Here is a 24,000-nt window from a genome sequence, read left to right as displayed (position 1 = left end):
TAGAGGAGTTGTCACACAGAGAGACAGACAAAGAAACAGATACACACAAGGATGCAAACAAGGAAATCAGACAGGTGGAGGCCATTCAGCCCATCATGCCTGCGCCACATTAACACCACTCTCATTTATCAACACAAGATCAAAAGAAGAAAATGCAAAATGTTTGTTTTTTGTGGTTTTTGTATTATATTGTTCTTTCCAGGGGAGGGGGCATGGGTGAAGATGGTCTTGGGTAAAAAAAAATAAACACACACACAACATCAACCACACAACCCCCCTTGACAAGACCCCCACCAACAGCACTCCGTACACATGCACACAATCACCAATCAATACTCAAACTACCGAAAAGTCTTATCAACATCTCAATACCCATCGATCTCCATAACTTCCAGGTACCTACCTAATTATAATTTAAACTTATCTACTGTTTCTGCTGCCACTACCTTTCCAGGGAGACCATTCCATGCATTAACTTCTCTCTGAGTGAAAGTCCCCTCTCTTACTACCGTCTTAACTCTCCTTGTCTTCACTCTCAGGCTGTGGCCCCTGGTCCTGTCACTGTCTACTCTTGAATAATTAATCTTCACTTATTTTATCTATACCTTTCATTATCTTAAACATCTCTATCGTATCTCCTCGTAACCGCCTCCTTTCTCGTGTATAAAGCCTTGTCTCCTTCAGCCGCTCCTCATAGCAGAGTCGAGCTCGGCCCGGAATAAATCTAGTAACCCTGTGCTGAACCCTCTCTATGGCATCTATGTCCTTTCACAACTGTGGTGACCAGAACTGCACACAATTTTCTAGTTATGGCCCTCACTAAGTTCCCTCTTCACCAAAAACAAATCTTCCCCCCACCCCTCACGCTGCCTCCTTCCCCTCTCCTCACGCTGCTTCCCTCCCCTCCCATCACGATGCCTCCTCTCCCCTCCAATCACGCTGCCACCTTTTCCCTCCCCTCATGCTTCCACCCCTTCCTCCCCTCTCGCTGCCACCCCTCCCCTCCACTCACGCTGCCTCCCCTTCCCTCCCATCATGCTGCCACCCCTTCCCCTCCCCTCATGCTTCCACCCCTTCCTCCCCTCTCGCTGCCACCCCTCCCCTCCACTCACACTTCCACCCCTTCCTCCCCTCTCGCTGCCACCCCTCCCCTCCCATCACGCTGCATCCCATCCCCTCCCCTCTCGATGCCACCCCTTACCCTCCCATCACGCTTCCACCCCTTCCTCCCCTCTCGCTGCCACCCCTCCCTCCCCTCTCACTGCCACCCTTTCCCCTCCCTCATGCTGCCTCCCCTTCCCCCTCCCTCATGCTGCCTCCCCTTCCCCTCACCTCACGCTTCCACCCCTTCCCCTCCCCTCACGCTTCCACCCCTTCCTCCCCTCTCACTGCCACCCTCCCTTCCCCTCTGATCACGCTTCCTCCCCTTCCCCTCCCCTCACGTTGACACCCCTCCCTTCCCCTCCCCTCTCACTGCCACCCTTTCCCTCCACTCACGCTGCCTCCCCTTCCCTCCCCTTCCCCTCCCCTCACGCTTCCACCCCTTCCTCCCCTCTCGCTGCCACACCTCCCCTCCCCTCCCCTCACGCTGCCCCCTTCCCCTCTCCTCACGCTTCCTCCTTTTCCCCTCTCCTCACGCTTCCTCCTCTTCCCCTCTCCTCACGCTTCCTCCTCTTCCCCTCCCATCACGCTGCCACCCCTACCCTCCCCTCTCGCTGGCACTCTCCCCTCTCTCCACCCCCTCTCCCCTCCTCCCCCCTCTCTCCTCCCCCTCTGCTCCCTCCTCTCTCCTCCCCCTCCTCCTCTCTCCTCCCCCTCCCCTCCTCTCTCCTCTCATACCTCTCCTCCTCTCTCATCCCCGCTCTCCCACCTACCCTCCAACCTCCTCTCTCTCCCCTCCCCCTCTCTCTCCTCTTTCCTCCCCCTCTGCTCCCTCCTCCGATACCTCTCCTCCTCTCTCGTCCCCCCTCTCCCACCTACCCCTCCAACCTCCACTCTCTCCCCTCCCACTCTCCTCTATCCACTCTCTCTCCTCTCCCCTCTTCCTCCTTCCTCCATCTCCCCAACCCCATTATATATATCTTCTTCTTCTTCTTTCGGCTGCTCCCGTTTGGGGTCGCCACAGCGGATCATCCATTATGATCCGCATAGTGATTTGGCACATGTTTTACGCCGGATGCCCTTCCTGACGCAACCCTGGTCGCCTCTTACGACACACAGGGATATGGTACACCTATTCCAACCGGGGCATACACCGGGCCCAGTACAACTGGTGCTCATTTCGCCGACCTCGGAAGGATGGCAGGCTGAGTCAACCCCCTGGTGTTTTCGACTTGGTTTATATATATTTATTTATATATATATATATATATTTATTTATTTATATATATATATATATATATATATATATATATATATATATATATATATACACACATTATATATATATATACATATACATACATATATTAATTCAGTGTCCCAACGGGGCTTGAACTCAGGACCTCTTGGGTCCCAAGCCACTGCCCTTACCACTGTGCCAACACCAGGCATAACCCCATTATATATATATCTCTATCTCTATCTCTATCTCTATCTCTATCTCTATCTCTATCTCTATCTCTATCTCTATCTCTATCTCTATCTCTATCTCTCTCTCTCTCTCTCTCTCTCTCTCACCTCCCCCCACTTCCTCCATCTCCCCCTCCGCTCCTCTCCTCTCTCTCCGCCCCTGCTCCATCTCCCCTCCCCTCTCTCCCCTCCCCTCTCCTCTCTCTCCCTCCCTCCCCTCCCACTGTGGAAACCGAGGCATTTAGGATCATTGGTATCTCCCACAATGAAGCTGAGTCTTTGAATCTCACACTCTCTCATCGCAAGCAGGTCAGTGGTCTTTCTGTCTTCTCCGTCTCCTCTCTGGCCTGCCCCCCTGCCTCTCCCCCACCTGCTCTGTCTGAGATATGTCCTCCCCCCCCCCGCCTGCTCTGTCTGAGATATGTCCCGTCCCCCCATATTTCTGCAGGGCGCTCAAGGTCTGCCAGCAACCCCCTTCTGGTAAAACGACCAAAATAAAGAATCACTGCTCACCTTCATGCTTTTATTCATCTTTTTTCCCACCTTGAGAACAAACTCCCACACTCTCTTCAATCCACTCTTCCCTCCAGGTCTTCAACACAGCTATTTACCACCATGTCTTGTCTTCCCCCATCCAAAACCATGATCTTTTCTACCCCCATGAATCCACCCCAAATACACCTCCTTCAAATTCCCTGTCGTGTAAGGACCTGAAAGTCCCTGTCGTGTCCATCTTGTTTACCCTGTGTACCCCACCCCATCCATCTCCCTTCAACAGATCTCCTCATGTCTCTGTTCCCCACTGTATTTTTTCATTCCCTCTCTCACCCCTCTTGTTTCTTGCCCCCCTTGTTGTACATTCTGTGTGTTCGCTCTCATACAACCCTCGACAGTGTGTACAAAAGAAAAGATCTAACACTGCACTCCCCCGAGTGGGCTTATCTACAAACTGGGTTAAAAAGCAATCTTTTAATAAAACTATGAAATCCTCATCCGCTCTTCCCTTTCCCTGTTCCTCCATCCAATCTATCCCTGGCAAGTTAAAATCGCCCACAATCAATACTGTTCCCTTACCACATGCCCTTTTGAATTCTTCATGGACTCCTCCTTCCTCCTCTTCCTTCCCACCTGGAGCCTTATAAAAGCATCCTCACAGTATCTTACTGTTGTTGCAATCTCCAATCTCGACCCATACAGAATCCTCAACATTTATTCCTTCCTTCATGTCACCCCTTTCTCTTGATGCAATGCTGTCCTTTACCCAGAATGATACTCCTCCTCCTATTCTCTCCTTCATATCACACCGATACACCTTGTAACCTTCTAATCCTGTCCTGCAGTTACTCTCCTCCTTAAACCATGTCTCACTCACTGCAACTACATCGTACTCCTCAGGTCAGGTCAGGTATGGGAGCATGCGCCGGAGCAGCACGTCACTGTGTCCACTTTCTACCGGTACTGCAGGGGCCTCCGTCGGGCCATCCCCCAGGCAGATTCCTGGCCCATCCCCATCTCCTTGAGATGCTGATCAACCTGCTGCAACCATGAGGCACGTGGTCGGTCCATTGGCCTCCTCCACTCACGAGGCTCCCTCGCTGAGAGAATCTGATGAGCAGGATCAGCATCAGGAAAACGAGCCACATGTCCATACAGCCGCAGCTGACGCTCACGGACTATGCAGGTAACAAATCTTATTAGAGTCTCTCTCAGCAACTGCTCGTTGACACAAAGTCCGACCAGCGATAGCCAAGGATTCTCCGAAGAGACCTTGTACCAAAGGAATTAAGTCTATCTCAGATACTTGGTCAGAGTCCAAGTCTCACATCCATAGAGCAAGACTGGAAGCACCAAGGACCTGAATACTCGGACTTTCGTCCTCCCGCACAGGTACCGGCAGCGCCACACCCCATTATCCAGTGAATCCATGACTCCCCATGCTCGACCCAGACGTCTATTGACCTCTGACTCACAGCCAGCAGAGACATGAAAAATCACTGCCGAGGTAAGTGAATCTCTTTACGACCTCAACATCCTCACCACAAACAGGCACAGACAGGTACTCCTCGCTATCTACTTTGGCTTCAAGCTCTTCCATCTTATTATTTAAACTTCTGGCATTGGTGCAGAATATGTTTAACTTTTCCCTTCTTGAAATTCTATTTTCCTGCCTGGCCTGACTCATCCCAATTACTTCATCCGTTCCTTAATACCTTCTCCACCCTCCACTGACCTAAAAAAAAGCCTGAATTCCTTCCTCAATTCCAACTGCAAACCTTGCTGCCCTCTTTCTATTTAACAATCAACCATCGTTCTGAAAACACTCCCTTTGTCCCCGAAATGATTCCCACTGCTTCCTCAAAGTAAAACCTTCCTCCCTACACCATTCTTCCAGGCATTGGTTGACGTCTATCACTCTGATCATAATTTCTATATTGTTTCCTAATCTTTGGAGAATCCCAGAAAACATGACCTCACAACCCTTTGCTTTCAGCCGCTTCCCAAATATCCTGTATCTATTTTTCAAAATCTCTGAGTAAACTTTCCCTCCATCATTCGCACCGAGGTGTACCACAACCAACTAATCCCTACCATGAAACGATACAATATCGTTTACCCTTCCTTCAATGTCCCTAACTCTTGCTCCTTCAAAACAACACAGAATTCTGTGTCTGCAATCCTTCCTGCAGAATGAAGAATCCACATATTTAAAAATCTCACCACCCACAAAAACTGTCTCACATGCCTCATGTCTACCAATTTATTTGCTGTACCCACACATGCAGAGAGACAGACAAATAGATGTAGACAAACGTATGCGGAGAGGCAGAGGGACAGACATACACGGGCAGAGGGACAGACATACATACAGACACGGGCAAAGGGACAGGTAGACAGACACGGGCAGAGGGACAGGTAGACAGACATGGACAGAGGGACAGACAGACAGACAGACAGACAGAGAGAGAGCGCAAGTTTAACAAACGAGAACTGCAGGAGAAATTACCTTGATCTTCATGTTGAGACTGTCCAAAGTTGCCTCCAGGTTGGTCACCTTTTTGCTCATCTCCACACGTCCTTCTTTTAGCGTTCCCACCACCTCGTTCATCTGGCCCAGCTGTCTTCTGAGCCCGGAAACCTTAAGCAAACCTTCGATGCTGCACACACACACCATAAACTCTTCACCATGGGTCACGGAAGTATAACGAGAACATTCATTGCTAACTGAAGGAGGTACGAGTATTAATGAGTTAAATTAATCCAACACATCGAGGTGGTCAACATATTCCCCAGGTGATCTCATTGTGCTGTACTAGATTTGACACATGTGGCCACTTGTTACTGCGTTATCACCAGCATGTGGTGACAACACACAACATTCGATTAGCCGTGCTGAGTGGCGCGTGGATGCACTTTAGACAAATTGCCACACACAAACAGCAAGACATTTGATTCCTCGTTTCTCAAATGGTTTAGTGATTTTCCCTCTCGGCATGACCAATGGAAGCTAACATTGTATACGAATGAGACTATCAATAACTTGGTCTTGCACTACCTATAGACTGTCGTGTTGGAGATTCGCAGGGAGTGCGTTATCTCACAAGTTGTGCTGTCCTCATCGGATGGACATCGAGCCAGATGTCTCGTCTGCTAGCATTACATTGTGGACATCATAGATCCCACGGTCTTTTACAAAGACTACGTGAGCCAACACCGGCACTCTGAACAAATCACCTCCTGTCGAACGTCCAAACAATGGCTGTCCGAAAGTACACCATGAAGTCTCCGTACTTTGGACAAAATAACACTTTCAGACCATGCCTCGCAAGTTAGCAATCAAGCACCGTTTCACACTGAAACCTGCTTTAGCTGACTTTCCTATTCTGATCATAAGTGTACTAAACAGGAAGTATAATGATGAACTGTTGGCAAGGTACAGTGATAGTCAGTCTCTTGGTAAGGACATTGGTGTGGGATCCCAGAGGGTGTGAGTTCAAATCCGGTTGAAGGAAGTATAAGAGTTTGGATTCCAATATTTAGAAGTCCAGATAGTCTCAGGACAATTGTTTTGTCACCATCGGATTGCCGGAAATTGTCGGGTACTGATGTTAATTTGCAGAGGCCATGCCGAACACGTGACCGAAAGTGTGTCAAAATGGCGAACCGAGTAAATTATTGGGAAAACCTGTAAATCCCTTCAATAATCTTGTCCTCCAGACCCACCATTCAGAATGCTACCAAATTTGGGTTTCAACATTTAGCCAAGGTCAGGATGTTATATTGCAGAGGTCGTGCCGGTCAGGTGACCGAAAGTGTGCCAAAAATGGTGAACGTTATAAATTAATGGGGAAAAATCTGTAAATTCCTTCAAAAATCTTCTTCTCCACACCCACCAATCAGAATGCTACCAAATTTGGGTTTCAACATTAGGCCAGGGCCCGGATAATCTCCAGGCCCAGTGGTCCTATTTTTAGTGTTAATATTGTTTTGTAATAACTTTCATATTATGCTATTATCATGAGTGTTCCTGTTCATGAGAGTTCTATCAGTAGTAGAATGGTTCTTACTGGCTATGGTACTCAATGTACATTGGAATGGGGTATGATGGGATGAGCGAGTCAAGTGAAGGAGTGCTGTTGGCTAAGCCAAGCATTGTAGAAATTCACATTCAAAGTGCAAATCAAACAAAGTGCTTTGCCATTTTGGTCTTAACCCTCAGGGGTATCTCATTCATTAAGGTCTTGCTACAACAAGGTGGACAATACTAAACAACACAAACCGGTGTTTGTACTTCTTTCGGCACAGGAACATCCGAATGAATTTCTGGACGGTCACACAGGCGGTGGCTCGGTACAAGATTTTATTCTTCACTGTGGAAACATGTTGGTAAGCAAGGTTAAAGGAACAAAGTGGACAATGTACAAAAGGCTACACGCAACAGTAAACCACGACGATACCAATTGAAGAACGACGAGCGATTGATTAATTATTCTGAGGAAGAACACCTGAAGCACTGCATTGCGGTTACTCCAGGTACTTTACTTGATCACAATTGCATGTACGACTCTGAAAGCACCAACAATGGAATCATTTTTGAAAGAGTTATTGTCGCAACAATGCCACGTGACAAATTGGGCACGACCGATTGGCGGAAGGGTATGGGCGGAATCAGCCTTCGATCTCTCAATTAGGTGACGGGGATCATCCCAAAAGTTTCCACCACCCCGCTCGAAACACTATGAACGAACTCACCTGCTGGGGGAAGCACGCCACCACAATTACCAAGTTTACACGAAGGAGTTCTCAATCCTCTGCATTGTCACAGGGGGATCATACGGCATCGATCAAACCAAAATTAAATGAAAATATTTTTTTCCCACAAGGATCGATCAAATAAACAACTTGTAATCACTAATATGAGCGACCATCACTCAGAGCTGTGTTGGTAACCAGATGATCCATGGCTGGACCATGTCCGAGCACAAAAAAAAGAGCAACAACTTCGTATTATTCAATGCTTCTCACTATTACAATGGCGCAATTATTCAATGACGATTAAAGCGGTGCCGTCACCTCAAGGCGACTCCAGCAGGAGCTAAACATCAATCTTGTTAACATGGATAAACAACATTCTGGTTAAATATCCATTTCTGGAACTACCACTCAGGTCATTAAACATCAAAATTCATTCTTCTTCTCATGCTCTTCCCTTTATAAGGGATGGCTTCTGATGCCACCAAGTTCTGCCCTACCTTGACCACGATACTCCACTTCCCTCTGTCCTCTGCCAACTCCCTCTACTCAACAACCACCCCAACCTTATGCATATCCCTCCTCACACAATCCTCCAATCTCAACTGTGGCGTACCTCTTTTCCTCCTTCCTTGCTCCCTCAACCTCTCTGTTCTCTTTGCCATTCATTCTTTCACCATCTGTACCAAGTGTCCAGCCCATCTCAGCCGGCATTTCACCATTCTCTCCATCAAGGTCATCCGCACACCAATCCCTTCCCTCAGTTCATCCATCCTCCTTCTATACACCTCTTCACTCCCACAATCCTGACCCAGTTGTTCTCACAAACCTGCCGTCACTGTTGTTGTCTCTCTGCTAGTGCCACCATCTCCAGACGATAAAGGTAGGCCGGCGTTATACACGACATCGGAACCTTCCCTTTCAATTTCCTTGATATCTTGATATCTGCCATTAATTCCTCCACCCTCCTCCACACATTCACACCAACCTGAATCCACCTCCGTACCTATGCCTCAGACTTACCATCCCCAATCATTGTTCCTCCCCGATACTCAAACCGATTTACCTACCTGATCTCCTTCCCTCTAACCTGATATTCATTGATTTTCTCTGCTCCCCGACCCACATCACCTAAGTCTTCTCCATGCTCATATTCAGCCCATGATTCCCAAAATGACTCCTTCTGCTCCCCCAGTACTTCCTACATCTCCCACCCAACCTCCACCACAACAGCCCGATTATCCACATACAGCATCCTCCCCATACTACCCTTCATGTTTACTTTCCTGCTTGCCAGCTCCATCACCATGATAAACATGAGTGGGCTGAGAGAGCTTCCCTGCCTCAAATCGATGTTCACGCTGAACTCCTCAGACATCCCAGGACCAACCAAGACTCTTCCCTTCATTCCCTTGTACATCCCTTCCACCAACCTAACTTCTGCTTCCGGCACTCCCATCCATCTCAGTGTCGCCATCACCATCTCTCTCTGGTTGGTGTCGTAGGCCTTCTCCAGGTCCACAAATCCCAATGTCTTTTCACCTTGCACCTCCAACCTCTTCTCCAACAGCTGTCTCAGCACAAACATCCCATCCGTCGTCCCCCTACCTGTTTTAACCCCTGCCGCTCTTCTCCGATCTTCAGCTCCACAATATTCCTTATCCTCCCATCCAGAATCCTCGACAGCACCTTTATGACATGAGTAAGGAGCGTAATGGCCCTGTACTTCCCCGCATCTTGAACATGTCACTTCCCCTTCCAAGTCCGCACAATTAACCCTGTCCTCCAATCCTCCAGAACTGAACCCTCTCTCATACAAAAAGTCAACAGCCTCTTTGTCCAACTGACTCGGACTTCTCCCACTGCAATTATCATCTCTGTGCACACCTCATCAATGGATGGTGTGCTCTTCCCTTACTCATCCTCTTCAATACCGTCCGCACTTCCTCTTCCATGATCTCCATCAAGTCCACATAACACGGTAGCTCCAGCTCACCGCCACCCCCTCCCCGGTTCAACAGCTCTTTGAAATATCCTTCCAACACCTTCAATACTGCCCCCTTCTCTGTCACTAGCCTCCCACCACCATCGTTAATCACCGCCTCCACTTCATGTCCTTACTATCCTCATCCCCGTCGAGCCAATTTATAGATCATCTTCCTCCCAACGTCCTCTTCCAACGTGTTGTGCACCTCCTCTTCTATATCATTCCTTGCCTTATCCAAAGCTCTCCTTGCTGCTTTCTTCTTCTTCCTATACAGGTGCAGAAACCCCGTATCTGGCTGCCTCCCCTTATCCGTGATCTTCTCCATCCTCTTCCAAACCTCCTTCTTTCCAGCAACTGCCTTCGCTACCTCCTCCGTCCACCATACCTCGTTTTTATCCCGAGACGATGCACCCTTTCCTGACATCCTTCCACATAAAACTTCTGCAATTCACCTAAATGCCTCTCAGTACTTCTTCCACTCCTCTAAACCTTCTGCTTATTTGCGAAGTTGCTCATACCTGGTCCTCATCCTCTCCTTGTACTCTACGGCGACGTTTCCCCTACACCTAATAATCTTACAAGCCCTGCTCTTCACCTCCCTCCTTTCCTTCATCCGTACCAGAAACACCACTGGCTTGTGCTGCTGGGTGGTAACATGCTCTCCCACCACTGCCTTACAATCTTTTACCCTCCATAACTGTCGCTTCCTTACCACCACCAAATCCAGTTCTGTTCTACACTGTCCACTCCTATGGGTAATCTTGTGGCTGTCCCTCTTTTGAAAGAATGAACCAGCTGTGGCCACCCTATTCCTCACCACGAGCTCTCAAACCTCTATATTCCTCGTTCCCCAACCAATTATGGATGAAAACGAAAAAACTAAAATTAAATAAAACGCCTCAATATTTCATGCTCCACATATTCCAGAATTCCCAACTGGTAATATGAGAAGGTGACGGACTAAACTATCCATGGAACAGATGAAGTGTCGCTCGACATGTGCCAACAACCTCACGATGGAACCTCTCTCTCACTCCACAAGCCGATATCTCGAAAAATAAAACACACAAAAGGTAAGATGAGATGATCAAGGACCACGTGATGCATGACTTCCACTTTTATGGGATGCACGACAGACTCAGGTACAGTAGCCGGTCCTATCGGTCACTCATCTTTCTTGGTTCCCATTCAATTGCAAGGTGCCTTTTGTAGCCGTGAGAGAATGGGGGATGGATACGCCGACAGCATGAAGTAAATAACAGGGATCAAACGGCAACCCATGTGCACTCTCGGCGATGTCATTAACATACGCAGCACAGACGAGACTTGAAAAGATAACGGCCCATCCAACGAGCGCTTGCGTTGAACAAGAACCGCCGTGCGAGTGTCAAACCCACTCCGACCCGTTTCATCTCATCCCTTCAGATCACCCGTCTCATATTCCTCATCTTCAACTGACAACTTGTACATAATGTAAAAAGAAAAAGTTCAAAGTGGTAAGAAGTGCGTGCTGGTAAGATGAAATGGCATCAAAGGCAAGAAGCAAAGAGAAGTGAGAAACAGCCAGAGACAGACGGGTAAAGAGGCACAGACAAACGTAATAAGGTGTCAGTAAACAGCAGGTTCAAAAGCAGCTAACGGGGTGTTGTGCTGCAGATGCAGGTAGGACATACGTTTGATGACGCACAGCGAGCATGCCTGAGCCTTGCGCCAACGATTGCAGATAAGCCAATGCTTCACACGTTCCACCAGCTCGGACAGATGTTCCGGGTCGGACTTCATGAGCCGGTCGAACTCTGCAAACTAGACAACGGCATGTACGATCACTTCAAGGTTCATTCTACTTCGAACACCCTAGTGATTACACAGCACAACACTCTTTTACAAATAAAAACCTTCAAAGGGAAATGCAAGAACCCATAGTGAAAGACCACAGGACAAGTGCAGCAAGCAAGGAACAACTGGTTAGGAGAAAAAAGAAGGGAACCGAGCACGTACCTTGCCAGGTCGAAAGAACACCTTGGTCATTCCAAATTTGTAATCCTTCTCATTCAGTCCAAGAGCTTTAAAGAGCGTCTGTCAGTGCACATGAAGACAGGTATGCATGTGTACACATACACCCATGATCCACTCTCATGATCATTATGTATATATGACTAAGGTTCACCGTGTAAATGTCCACAGATCTGTACTAGTCCTAAAGGGATTATTCTGCCTGTCTGTGCATTTCATACGCAGCATTGGACTCAAATAGAGGAAAGGTGGTTAGTGTCCCGGTGTGCTCTGTCCCTTCAGCACGGATCATTGGAGTTCAAAATGGTGAAGGATTGCACATTTTGTGCCAGCACACCACCTAAGGTGTGTCTCACGTGGTGTAGTACTTGAGTGTGGACGAGTACCTTCTCACACACAAAGGTAGAAATCCCACATCTGAATATTTTTGCCGAATTGACTCATTTCCATTAATATCCCATCATTAAACGAGGTGTTAAATAGGTGGGCCGATAATGATCAGGCCTGCAAAGACAAATTAAATTTGGGGGAAAAGCCTACAAATAAAGCTGGTTTAAAGTTAAAGTTACGCCTCCATTTTTAAACAAACTTTCATCCCAATGCTAGTCCAATCTCAACCTGAATCACTTTCCTAAAAATCATCAAAGTCCAAACAGTCAATTTACAATTAACATCCATTTTGGGTTATGTCAGAACCACTCGAGCCAGAGGAGAGAGAGAGAGAGAGAGAGAGAGAGAGAGAGAGAGAGAGAGAGAGAGAAAGAGAGAGAGAGAGAGAGAGAGAAAGAGAGAGAGAGAGAGAGAGAGAGAGAGAGAGAGAGAGAGAGAGAGAGAGAGAGAGAGAGAGAGAGAGAGACACACAGAGAGAGAGAGAGAGAGAGAGAGAGAGAGAGACACACAGAGAGAGAGAGAGAGAGAGAGAGAGAGGACCAGAGACAAGCCAACATGGGTGTGGTGCTCAAAAGAGAGGATGAGCGGTCAAGGGAAGACCGAGATGACCGAGCACCTTGCAGAAAAGCCGTGGGTCCAGTCGCACAAGCGAGTCAGGCATGTACATCTTATACATGTTGTAGAGCTCGTGGAAGGGAGCTCGAGACGGGAAGCCGCCCTGCATGAGGTCCAATACCGACACCATACCTGTGATCAGAGCGGTCATGAGCGGAATTAAGCAGGACAGCAAACTTGATGTGCAACAAAGGAGGTTCGGCGACAGACACTATGAATGCTAATGACACGAATGATCAATGGTAAAAATCAGGTTTTGCATCATCACAAAAGAAGAATGTAGAAGGATACCCGGTAGAGCACATACTTCTGCCACTCAATGCCTGATCAACAAGAACATGTCGGACCCAATACATTTTTCAAAAATTATGCTATATATCGTTTTTTGGCCCTGTCTCTCAATGGTGAAGAATCACATTGAAAATTAAATAATTATCAGATCAGGATTCGGATTCGGATCTTCAGCAAAGTTGAATCAATTCTTCCTTGTCACACACCCAGCATGTCCACCAAGTTTCATCCGAATCCACCCACAACATTTTGAGATATTGTGCTATATATCGTTTTGGGCCCGATCTCTCAAGGGTGAAGAATAATTTTTAAAATTCTAGGAGTCAGATCCGGATCCGGATCTTCACCAAAATCTAATCGGTTCGTCCTTGTCACACACCCATCCTGTCCACAAAATTTCATCCGAATCAGTCTACAACTTTTTGAAATATCTTGTACACAAATAGACAGAAAGGGGTGAAAACATTACCTCCGTCCACCTTCGGGGCGGAGGTTAAAAAAACGAAAAAAGAAAGAGAGATAAAGGAATGGCAATGTAAACGGGTGAATGACTTGAAGGAAAGAATAACCTGAGCACTGCAGCTGAGACAGGATCTGACTGCCCTCGAACTGCTTGCTGCACATCTTCAAGTTTGGTTTGACACAGCGGATAAAACCTGCCCCCTGGTGGAACAAGCGAGTACAAAATCAGACGAACCATGATTACAAAAGCTCCATCAAATGATCATAATGCGTAAGGAGATCACGTGGTGCAATGCTTTTGGTGATGTTATAAGTGCTCTTGAACCAAGGTTGTGCTAACAAAGAGCACGAGGTAAAGGTGGTGTTTGTAAGGTAAGAACCATCGGACAGAAAATGATCAACAAACGTTTTGTAGGATCACTCATACACTCCCCCTAACCACATTTCAACCTTCCTCCAAACCCCTCCCCCCCCCCTTCTCCTACAAACCCCACCTACCTTTTAAATTCAACACATGTCAAAGTGATCATTTATTTAAGTGCTGTAGGTGCAGAAAACATAAAAGGATGTGTCATGTTGTCAAACCAACAACACAGCCGAAGCAGTGCACACGATAATCTGAAGTCATGGGATAGTGATCGCTCATGCAATATTATTCGTTCACAACCACTCATTCAATATCAAATTGGATGTTGTCTGAGGGCAAAGAGCACAGCTCGGACACCGACACGCACGCTGGGTTAAACGTCTAAATATCAACTTTAATAGAACATGGTTCCAGCTTAAAATGCTTCTCCACATCAATCCATCCATAATGAACGTGTCTTAACCACATTTTCAATCCATCCATAATGAACGTGTCTTAACCGCGTTTTGAATTTGTCAATAATTAACGTGTCTTAACCACATTTTCAATCCATCCATAATGAACGTGTCAACCACATTTTCAATCCATGAATAACGAACGTCTCTTTACCACATTTTCAATCCATCCATAATGAACGTGTCTTAACCGCGTTTTGAATTTGTCAATAATTAACGTGTCTTAACCACATTTTGAATTAGTCAATAATTAACGCGTCTTAACCACATTTTCAACAAGTCAATAATTAACATGTCTTATCCGCGTTTTGAATTTGTCAATAATTAACGTGTCTTTACCACATTTTGAATTTCAATAATTAACGTGTCTTAACCACATTTTGAATTAGTCAATAATTAACGCGTCTAAACGACATTTTGAATAAGTCAATAATTAACGTTCCTCAAACCACATTTTGAATTGATCAATAATTAACGTGTCTTAACCACATTTTGAATTAGTCAATAATTAACGTGTCTTAAGGCCCAGTCACACCTTGACGTTTTAGCCAGTGATGTCAACGTATTAAAATGTATGTAAAACGCTGGCTTACATTGAACTTTTGATGTTTTTTTTTTAAGATTCGGACGTATTCATAGCGACTTGGTCTTATGTATAACGCATTAGTAACGGACACAGAACGTTTCGTTGTGTTATAGATAACTTATACCAACGAATGCTGAACCTGTTGTCGGCCTACACAACCGATGCCCAACGATAGTCTAACTTCGGCATAGCGTGTTGCACGCATCGCCGACGATGTCGTGACGTAGCCTATTAAAAGGCTGACGCACAACGATTCGAATCATAACTGCCGTAGAAATGGAAGTGTCAACATCGCGGTCACACCTTGGCGATCTTGCCAGCGTATGCCGACCAAAGAAAAATGTGTCTAAAACGTTGGGGCATGTCAAATACGGTATGAGTAAGTTTGGTATACGTGAGTAGAACGTTAAAGTACGCTATCATACGTCGTAGTAAGTAGAGTACGTCAAGAAATTTTAAACATGTTCAAAATTTTACGACGTACTCGGCGTATGACACGTTCTGCATGCGATGGGGATAAGTTTTACACCCGATATGTGGACGCTTACACACGTCCACAAACGCTACTTATAAGCTACTCATAAGTCGAAACACGTCGCGGTAATGTCTTTTTTACGCGAAACTTATTTCTAACTTGTGTTTGACGTGCTTTGAACCAATTCTTTACATAGTCCCAACACACATTGACGGATGTAGACGTATTCCAATGACGTCTTCCGGTCGACAAAAAAAATAAATGAACGTGTTTCTAGGTTACAACTGCCATATAAAGACGTGTTCCCAGCGGTTTTGGGAATTGGTATATAAAAATGCTGCTCATAAAAGGGGAACCCAACAGTGTTTTCGAGTGCTTTTTGAGTCGATGTCCATGTCAGCAGTAACAGTATCAGTATCAGTATTAGTATTATTCGTAGTTTGTTCATGTTGGCAGGAGTAGGTGAGTGTGAGGGGGAGGGTGTGGGTTATGATGGATCGTCCTTGCGTCCGCGTGTCCACGGGTAGGAGACATCTTTGCACCATTGTTCGAAGTTCTTCGCGGCTAATTTTTTGTGGGGCTTTTTCAACAATGAGCTATAGCTTGTTTTTACGATTTAGGTCTATTCATAACGGGTTGGACAAATGCACAATGTTCTAATAATGTGCATAGAGCGCTTCGATTACTTATAGATACGGTATACCAACGAATAATTATCGTGAAGCCGGCGTTCACAAACTATGCCCAACGATAGCCTAACTTATCCATATCGTGCGGCAGTTTATCTTTGCCGGTGACGTAGAGTTTGCTATTCATAGGCTGCCACTCAACGATTTAAATGGCTGCATCTCCACTATTGAAAGTAGACGCTTGCGCTCAACAATTGGATTTTTTTTACACTCAAAGACTTTTAAACGGTACCACTCAGCTATTTTCATTGTTTACAATGAATGATTTAAATTGCTGTCACTCACCTTTGTTTTTTGATGCTAGCGCTCGGAAATTTTAATAGTTTCTATTGAACGTGTTAAATCACTCAAACTCCACTATTGAAAGTAGACGCTTGCGCTCAACAATTTGATTTTTTTTACACTCAACGACTTTTAAACGGTACCACTCAGCTATTTTCATTGTTTACAATGAACGATTTTAATTGCTGTCACTAGCCTTTGTTTTTTGATGCTGGGGTTTGGAAATTTGAAGCGTTTCTTCTGAACGTGTTAAAACGCTCAAACTCGACTATTTTAAATAGACGCTGCCGATGGACAATTGGAATCATAGCCAAGCGAGACTTCGAAGTGTGAACATCCTCGTCATGCCGAAGAAAAGTTTGAAGAATGCTGCAAATAAGTGTCCTGGCCGTGGCCGTGGACGCTGACGCAAGGATGATCCATTATACCGACGTCTTTCAGCCTATGAGTAACTTAAAAGTAACGTCTGTCGACGTGTGGCAACGATTACGTAACGTGCCAACAACACGTTAATCATAGGTTAGAAATAAGTTTCGTGTACGCTAAACATTACCTCGGCGTGTCTCAACTTATGATTAACTTACAAGTAGCATGTGTTGACGTCTGTCAACGATCGCAGACCGTGCATACAACTTGTGGCCAGCGTAGCGGAACGTGCGAGTCATACGTCGTGAAATTTCAAGCATGAAAAAATTTGAGAACAACCAAAAAGTACAACGTTTAAAGCCAACGTACAACGACGTATGGCAGTGTTTTTCAGCGTGCTCTCAATGTTATCAAAACTTACCCATAACGTATTCAACGTGTGCCAGCGTTTTAGAAAAAATTTTCAAAAATCAGCATACGTTGGCTAAAACGTCAAGGTGTGACTGGGCCTTTAACCACATTTTGAATTAGTCAAAAATTAATGTGTCTTAACGACATTTTGAATAAGTCAATAATTAACGTGCCTTAAACCACATTTTGAATTGATCAATAATTAACGCGTCTTAACCACATTTTGAATTAGTCAATAATTAAAGTGTCTTAACCACATTTTGAATTAGTCAATAATTAACATGTCTTTACGACATTTTGAATAAGTCAATAATTAACGTGCCTTAAACCACATTTTGAATTGATCAATAATTAATGTCTTAAACCACATTTTGAATTAGTCAATAATTAACGTGTCTTAACCACATTTTGAATTAGTCAATAATTAACATGTCTTAACCACATTTTGAATGGATCAATAATTAAACGCGTCTTAACCACATTTTGAATGTAAATAATGAATGTCTTAACCACATTTTGAATTAGTCAATAATTAGCGTGTCTTAATCACATTTTGAATTAGTCAATAATTAACATGTCTTAAACCACATTTTGAATTAGTCAATAATTAACGTGTCCACCACATTTTCAATGAGTCAATAATGAACGTGTCTTAACCACATTTTCAATTAGTCAATAATTAACGTGTCTTAACACATTTTGAATTGTTCAATAATTAACGTGTCTTAACCACATTTTAAATCCATCTATAATGAACGTGTCTTGACCACATTTTCAATCCATCCATAATGAACGTGTCAACCACATTTTCAATTCATCAATAATGACCATGTCTTAACCGTGTTTTGAATTTGTCATTAACTAACGTGTCTTAACCACAATTTCAATTAGTCAATAATTAACATGTCTTAACCACATTTTCAATCCATTAATAACAATCCATTAATAGTTCATTATAATGAACGTGTCAACCACATTTTGAATTTGTCAATATTAACGTGTCTTAACCACATTTTCAATGAGTCAATAATGAACGTGTCTTAACCGAATTTTCAATCCATTAATAATGAGTGTCTTAACCACATTTTAAATTAGTCAATAATTAACATGTCTTAACCGTATTTTGAATTACTCAATAATTAACGTGTCTTAACACATTTTGAATTGATCAATAATTAATGTGTCTTAACCAGATTTTCAATCCATCCATAATGAACGTGTCTTAACCAAATTTTCAATCCATCCATAATGAACTGTTTTAACCACATTTTCAATCCATCAATAATGACCGTGTCTTAACCGCGTTTTGAATTAGTCAATAATTAACGTGTGTTAACATTTTCAATCCATCCATAATGAACGTGTCTTAACCACATTTTCAATCCATAATGAACGTGTCTCAACCACATTTTCAATCCATCCATAATGAAGGTGTCTTAACCACATTTTGAATTAGTCAATAATTAACCTGCCTTAAACCACATTTTGAATTGATCAATAATTAATGTCTTAAACCACATTTTGAATTTGCAGCTAAATCTTGTGTCCTAAACCCATCACTATCTCTACCCACTTTCCCCAGTCGCACCCAACTGTCCCTGGACTCTGTATCCTTTTCTCCTGACAAGGTGGAGAGCTTGCTTTCAAACCTCGAGTCAGATTCTGCAACCAGTCCAGACGGCATCAGCCCACGTGTCCTCAAAGCCTGCTCTTCTGCTCTTGCTCACCTTCTCTCTGTTCTATTCACCCTCTCATTTGCTCAAGGTCATCTGCCATCTGCCATCTGCTTGGAAATCTGCTAACATCACTGCCCTGCATAAAAAAGGTGCAAAAACAGATCCCTGTAACTACAGACCAATCAGCCTTCTCCCAATCATCAGCAAGGTGATGGAATCCATCATCGCTTCAGACATGAAATCCTTCCTCTTCTCCAATGGCTTGATTTCCAATCATCAATTTGGTTTCAGACCAGGTCACTCTACCCTGGATATGCTGCTTCTGCTCTCCCATCAATGGATGGAGGTCCTCAATGCCAGACAGGAAATCCGAGCCGTATCCCTGGACATATCACGTGCTTTTGACACAGTCTGGCACCCTGCCCTACTCACCAAACTCTCTTCCCATGGTATTCAAGGCCATCTCCACTCATGGCTCGCAGACTTCCTCTCCTGTCGCAGTCAACGTGTGGCCCTAAATGGAGTTCTTTCATCCCCTCTTCCTGTGCAGGCTGGAGTTCCTCAAGGTAGCGTTCTGGGCCCTGTTCTTTTTCTGGTTTTCATCAATGATCTCTCGGACTCTCTGGAAAATCCTCTATTTCTCTTTGCCGACGACTCCACCCTCTGCCGTACCATCTGTCATCCCTCAGACCGGCAAGCAGCAGCTTCTTCGCTCACTGCAGATCTGGATAAAATCACAAACTGGTCCAACACGTGGAACATGTCTTTCAATCCAGACAAATCTCACACTCTCACTATGTCTCTTTGAAAGGACCGTTTACAAAACCCCCCCATCCACTTTCTCAACAATCCTCTGGAAGAAGTCTTTTCTTTCAAGCTTCTGGGTCTCACTATCTGCCATGACCTTTCCTGGGAAAGTCACATTTCCAACCTCGCCTCAAAAGCCAATCGCTGACTGGGAATCCTCCGTCGTGCAAAGTCCTTCCTCGGCCCTCTTGAGCTCCTGACCACTTACAAAGCTTTTGGCCGTAGCCTGATGGAGTACTGCTCTCCCCTCTGGGCTGGTGCTCCTGCCTCCCACCTTTCTCGGCTTCACGCTGTCGAGACCAGGGCATTTAAGATCATCGGCATCTCCCGCAATGAAGCTGAGTCTTTGGGCCTCTCACTCAATCACCGCAGGTTGGTCGGTGGTCTTTCTGTCTTCTACCGACTCCTCTCCAGCCTTGCCCCCCCTGCTCTCTCTGCGATTTGTCCCCACCACATTTCCACAGGGCGCTCAAGGTCCGCCAACAACCCCCTTCTGGTAAAACTACCAAAATCACGAATCACTGCCCATCTTCACTCTTTCATTCCTCTTTTTTCCTGCCTTTGGAATAAACTTCCTCACTCTATTCTTTCCCATTCTTCCCTCCAGGCTTTCAAAACAGCTGTTCACCACCACCTCTTATCTTCCCCCATCCAAATCCTCGATCTTTTCTTCCCCCGATAATCCACCCAAGCCCACTTCCTTCAATTCTCCTGCTTTCCTTCCTGAAAGTCCCTGTAATGTCCATCTTCTCTTCGCCATGTTCCCCGTCCCATCCCCATCCCTCTCCCTTCCACAGTTCACCGAATGTGTCTGTTCCCCACTGTTTTGTCCCTTCCACTCTCGCCCCTCTTGTCTCATGCCTCCTTGCTGTGAGTTGTGTGTTAGCTCTCATACGAGCCTCGACCAAGGTATACAAAAAATAAAAATAAAAAAGTCAAAAATTAACGTGTCTTAACCACATTTTGAATGGATCAATAATTAACGTGTCTTAAACCACATTTTGAATTCGTCAATAATTAACGTGTCTTTACCACATTTTGAATTCGTCAATAATTAACGTCTTAACGACATTTTGAACAAGTCAATAATTAACGTGCCTTAAACCACATTTTGAATTGATCAATAATTAACGTGTCTTAACCACATTTTGAATGTCCATAATTAACGTGTCTTAACGACATTTTGAATTAGTCAATAGTGTCAACCACTTTTTGAATTAGTCAATAATTAACGTATCTTAACCACATTTTCAATGAGTCAATAATGAACGTGTCTTAACCGCATTTTCAATCCATTAATAATGAGTGTGTTAACCACATTTTCAATTAGTCAATAATTAACATCTTAACCGCGTTTTGAATTTGTCAATAATTAACGTGTCTAAACCAGATTTTCAATTAGTCAAGAATGAATGTCTTAAACACATTTTCAATCCATCAATAATGAATGTGTCAACCGCATTTTCAATCAGTCAACAATTAACGTGTCTTAACCACATTTTCAATCCATTAATAATGAACGTGTCAACTGCATTTTCAATCCATGAATAATGAACGTGTCAACCGCATTTTGAATTAGTCAATAATTAACGTGTCTTAACCACATTTTGAATTAGTCAATAATTAACGTGTCTTAACCACATTTTGAATTAGTCAATAATTAACGTGTCTTAACCACATTTTGAATGGATCAATAATTAACGTGTCTTAAACCACATTTTGAATTAGTCAATAATTAATGTGTCTTTACCACATTTTGAATTAGTCAATAATTAACGCGTCTTAACCCCATTTTGAATTAGTCAATAATTAACGAGTCTTAAACCACATTTTGAATAAGTCAATAATTAACGTATCAACCACATTTTCAATGAGTCAATAATGAACGTGTCTTAACCACATTTTCAATCCATCAATAATGAATGTGTCAACCGCATTTTCAATTAGTCAATAATTCACGTGTCTTAACCGCATTTTCAATCCATTAATAATGAACGTGTCAACCGCATTTTCAATTAGTCAATAATTAACATGTCTTAACTGCATTTTCAATCCATTAATAATGAATGTGTCAACCGCATTTTCTATTAGTCAACAATTAACGTGTCTTAACCACATTTTGAATTTGTCAATAATTAACGTGTCTTAACGACATTTTGAATTAGTCAATAATTAACGTGCCTTAAACCACATTTTGAATTGATCAATAATTAACGCGTCTTAAACCACATTTTGAATAAGTCAATAATTAACGTGTCTTAACGACATTTTGAATTAGTCAATAATTAACGTGTCTTTACCACATTTTGAATGGATCAATAATTAACGCGTCTTAAACCACATTTTGAATTGGTCAATAATTACCGCGTCTTAAACCACATTTTGAATTAGTCAATTATTAACGTGTCTTAACAACATTTTGAATTAGTCAATAATTAACGTGTCTTTACCACATTTTGAATTAGTCAATAATGAAGTATCTTAACCACATTTTGAATGGATCAATAATTAACGTGTCTTAACCACATTTTGAATTAGTCAATCATTAACGTGTCTTTACCACATTTTGAATTAGTCAATAATGAACGTGTCTGAACCACATTTTGAATGGATCAATAATTAACGTGTCTTAAACCACATTTTGAATTAGTCAATAATTAACGTGTCTTAACCACATATTGAATTAGTCAATAATTAACGCATCTTCACCACATTTTGAATTAGTCAATAATTAACGTATCAACCACATTTTGAATGAGTCAATAATGAACGTGTCTTAACCGCATTTTCAATCCATTAATAATGAGTGTCTTAACTCATTATTCACATTTTAATGTACACATTTTAATTTTATATTAAAATTAAATATACACATTTTAATATTTAAAATATTTTAATATTTTAATATTAAATATACACATTTAAATATACACATAAAATTAAATATACACACTCATATACACATTTTAATGAGTCAATAATGAACGTGTCTTAACCGCATTTTCAATTAGTCAATAATTGACGTGTCTTAACCACATTTTGAATTGATCAATAATTAATGTGTCTTAACCACAATATCAATCCATCAATAATGAACGTGTCTTATCCACAATATCAATCCATCAATAATGAACGTGTCTTAACCACAATATCAATCCATCAATAATGAACGTGTCTTAACCACATTTTCAATTGCTCAATAATGAACGCGTCTTAATCGCATTTTCAATAAGTCAATAATTAACGTGTCTTAACCACATTTTGAATTGATCAATAATTAACGTGTCTTAAACAGATTTTGAATTAGTCAATAATTAACGTGTCTTAACCACAATATCAATCCATCAATAATGAAGGTGTCAACCACATTTTCAATCCAATAATGAACGCGTCTTAACCACATTTTCAATCCATTACTAATGAACGTGTCTAAACTGCATTTTCAATCCATTAATAATGAACGTGTCTTAACCACATTTTCAATGAGTCAATAATGAACGTGTCTTAACCACATTATCAATCCATTACTAATGAACGTGTCTAAACTGCATTTTCAATCCATTAATAATGAACGCGTCTTAACCACATTTTCAATCCATTAATAATGAACGTGTCTTAACCACATTTTCAATGAGTCAATAATGAACGTGTCTTCAATAATTATGATATTTCTCGGGCACCTTTTGAGCTCGGAACATGATATTTGGACATGACAGTGACCAAATTATTTAGCTATAAAGAGTATTTTGAGTTATTGATCAATCAATTAATTGATTGATTATTTTCTTTCTTGCTTTCTGAGTGATATCTCAGACATTATTTGAGCGAGGAAGCTGATATTTGGATGCGACTGTGAACAAGTGATTTCTCGATAAAGGGTATTTTTGATTTATTAAGGAATCAATTAATTATTTGATTTTTCAATCGATTACTTCATTTTTTTTGAAATCACACATTTCGATGAAACATTGGTGGTTTAGGTATGCTATCAGCCAATGATGAAATTATTTTACGATCATTATTTATTTATTTTAATGATGCAATTAATCAATTAATCAATCAATTATTGTCCAGTGCTCCCTCCCAATTGTGACTCCATGCCCTGGCAATGTCGCGTGCTGGATGATTGAATGTACCCGAACTTGTTTATTGTTATTTATAATCTGTCTAGGTTGTCTTTTCCTTTATTGGTCCAATGCAGTGCAGAAGTAAGGTCAGGCAGGATGTTCTACCCCAATCATTTGCTTTGCTAGCCAGCGCACACTCACTGACATGCTCGGCAGTTATCCGAGTGTGAACTGAGGGCA

At 43.1% G+C, this 24,000-nt stretch overlaps 1 protein-coding gene across 2 annotated transcripts in view; it reads right to left on the bottom strand.

Annotated features, from left to right (window-relative positions):
- MYO6 (myosin VI) overlaps window positions 1-24,000 on the bottom strand; it is a 113,467-nt gene that overhangs the window by 16,129 nt on the left and 73,338 nt on the right. For both annotated transcript variants that reach the window (XM_085857879.1, XM_085857880.1), the window contains exons 20-25: window positions 13,687-13,780; window positions 12,828-12,958; window positions 11,807-11,884; window positions 11,482-11,611; window positions 7,349-7,439; window positions 5,576-5,726 (exon numbers count right to left, since the gene is read on the bottom strand). In XM_085857879.1, coding sequence (XP_085714005.1) covers window positions 5,576-5,726; window positions 7,349-7,439; window positions 11,482-11,611; window positions 11,807-11,884; window positions 12,828-12,958; window positions 13,687-13,780 — 675 coding nt within the window. The remainder of the gene's footprint in view (window positions 1-5,575; window positions 5,727-7,348; window positions 7,440-11,481; window positions 11,612-11,806; window positions 11,885-12,827; window positions 12,959-13,686; window positions 13,781-24,000) is intronic.

This window comes from Eptatretus burgeri, chromosome 15 (genome assembly GCF_056783735.1).
Source record: "Eptatretus burgeri isolate ZD-2024b chromosome 15, Ebu_testis_v1, whole genome shotgun sequence".
Taxonomy (NCBI): Eukaryota; Metazoa; Chordata; class Myxini; order Myxiniformes; family Myxinidae; genus Eptatretus; species Eptatretus burgeri.
The sequence above is the reverse complement of the archived record's forward strand: the minus strand, read 5'-3'. Positions and strand labels throughout refer to the sequence as shown.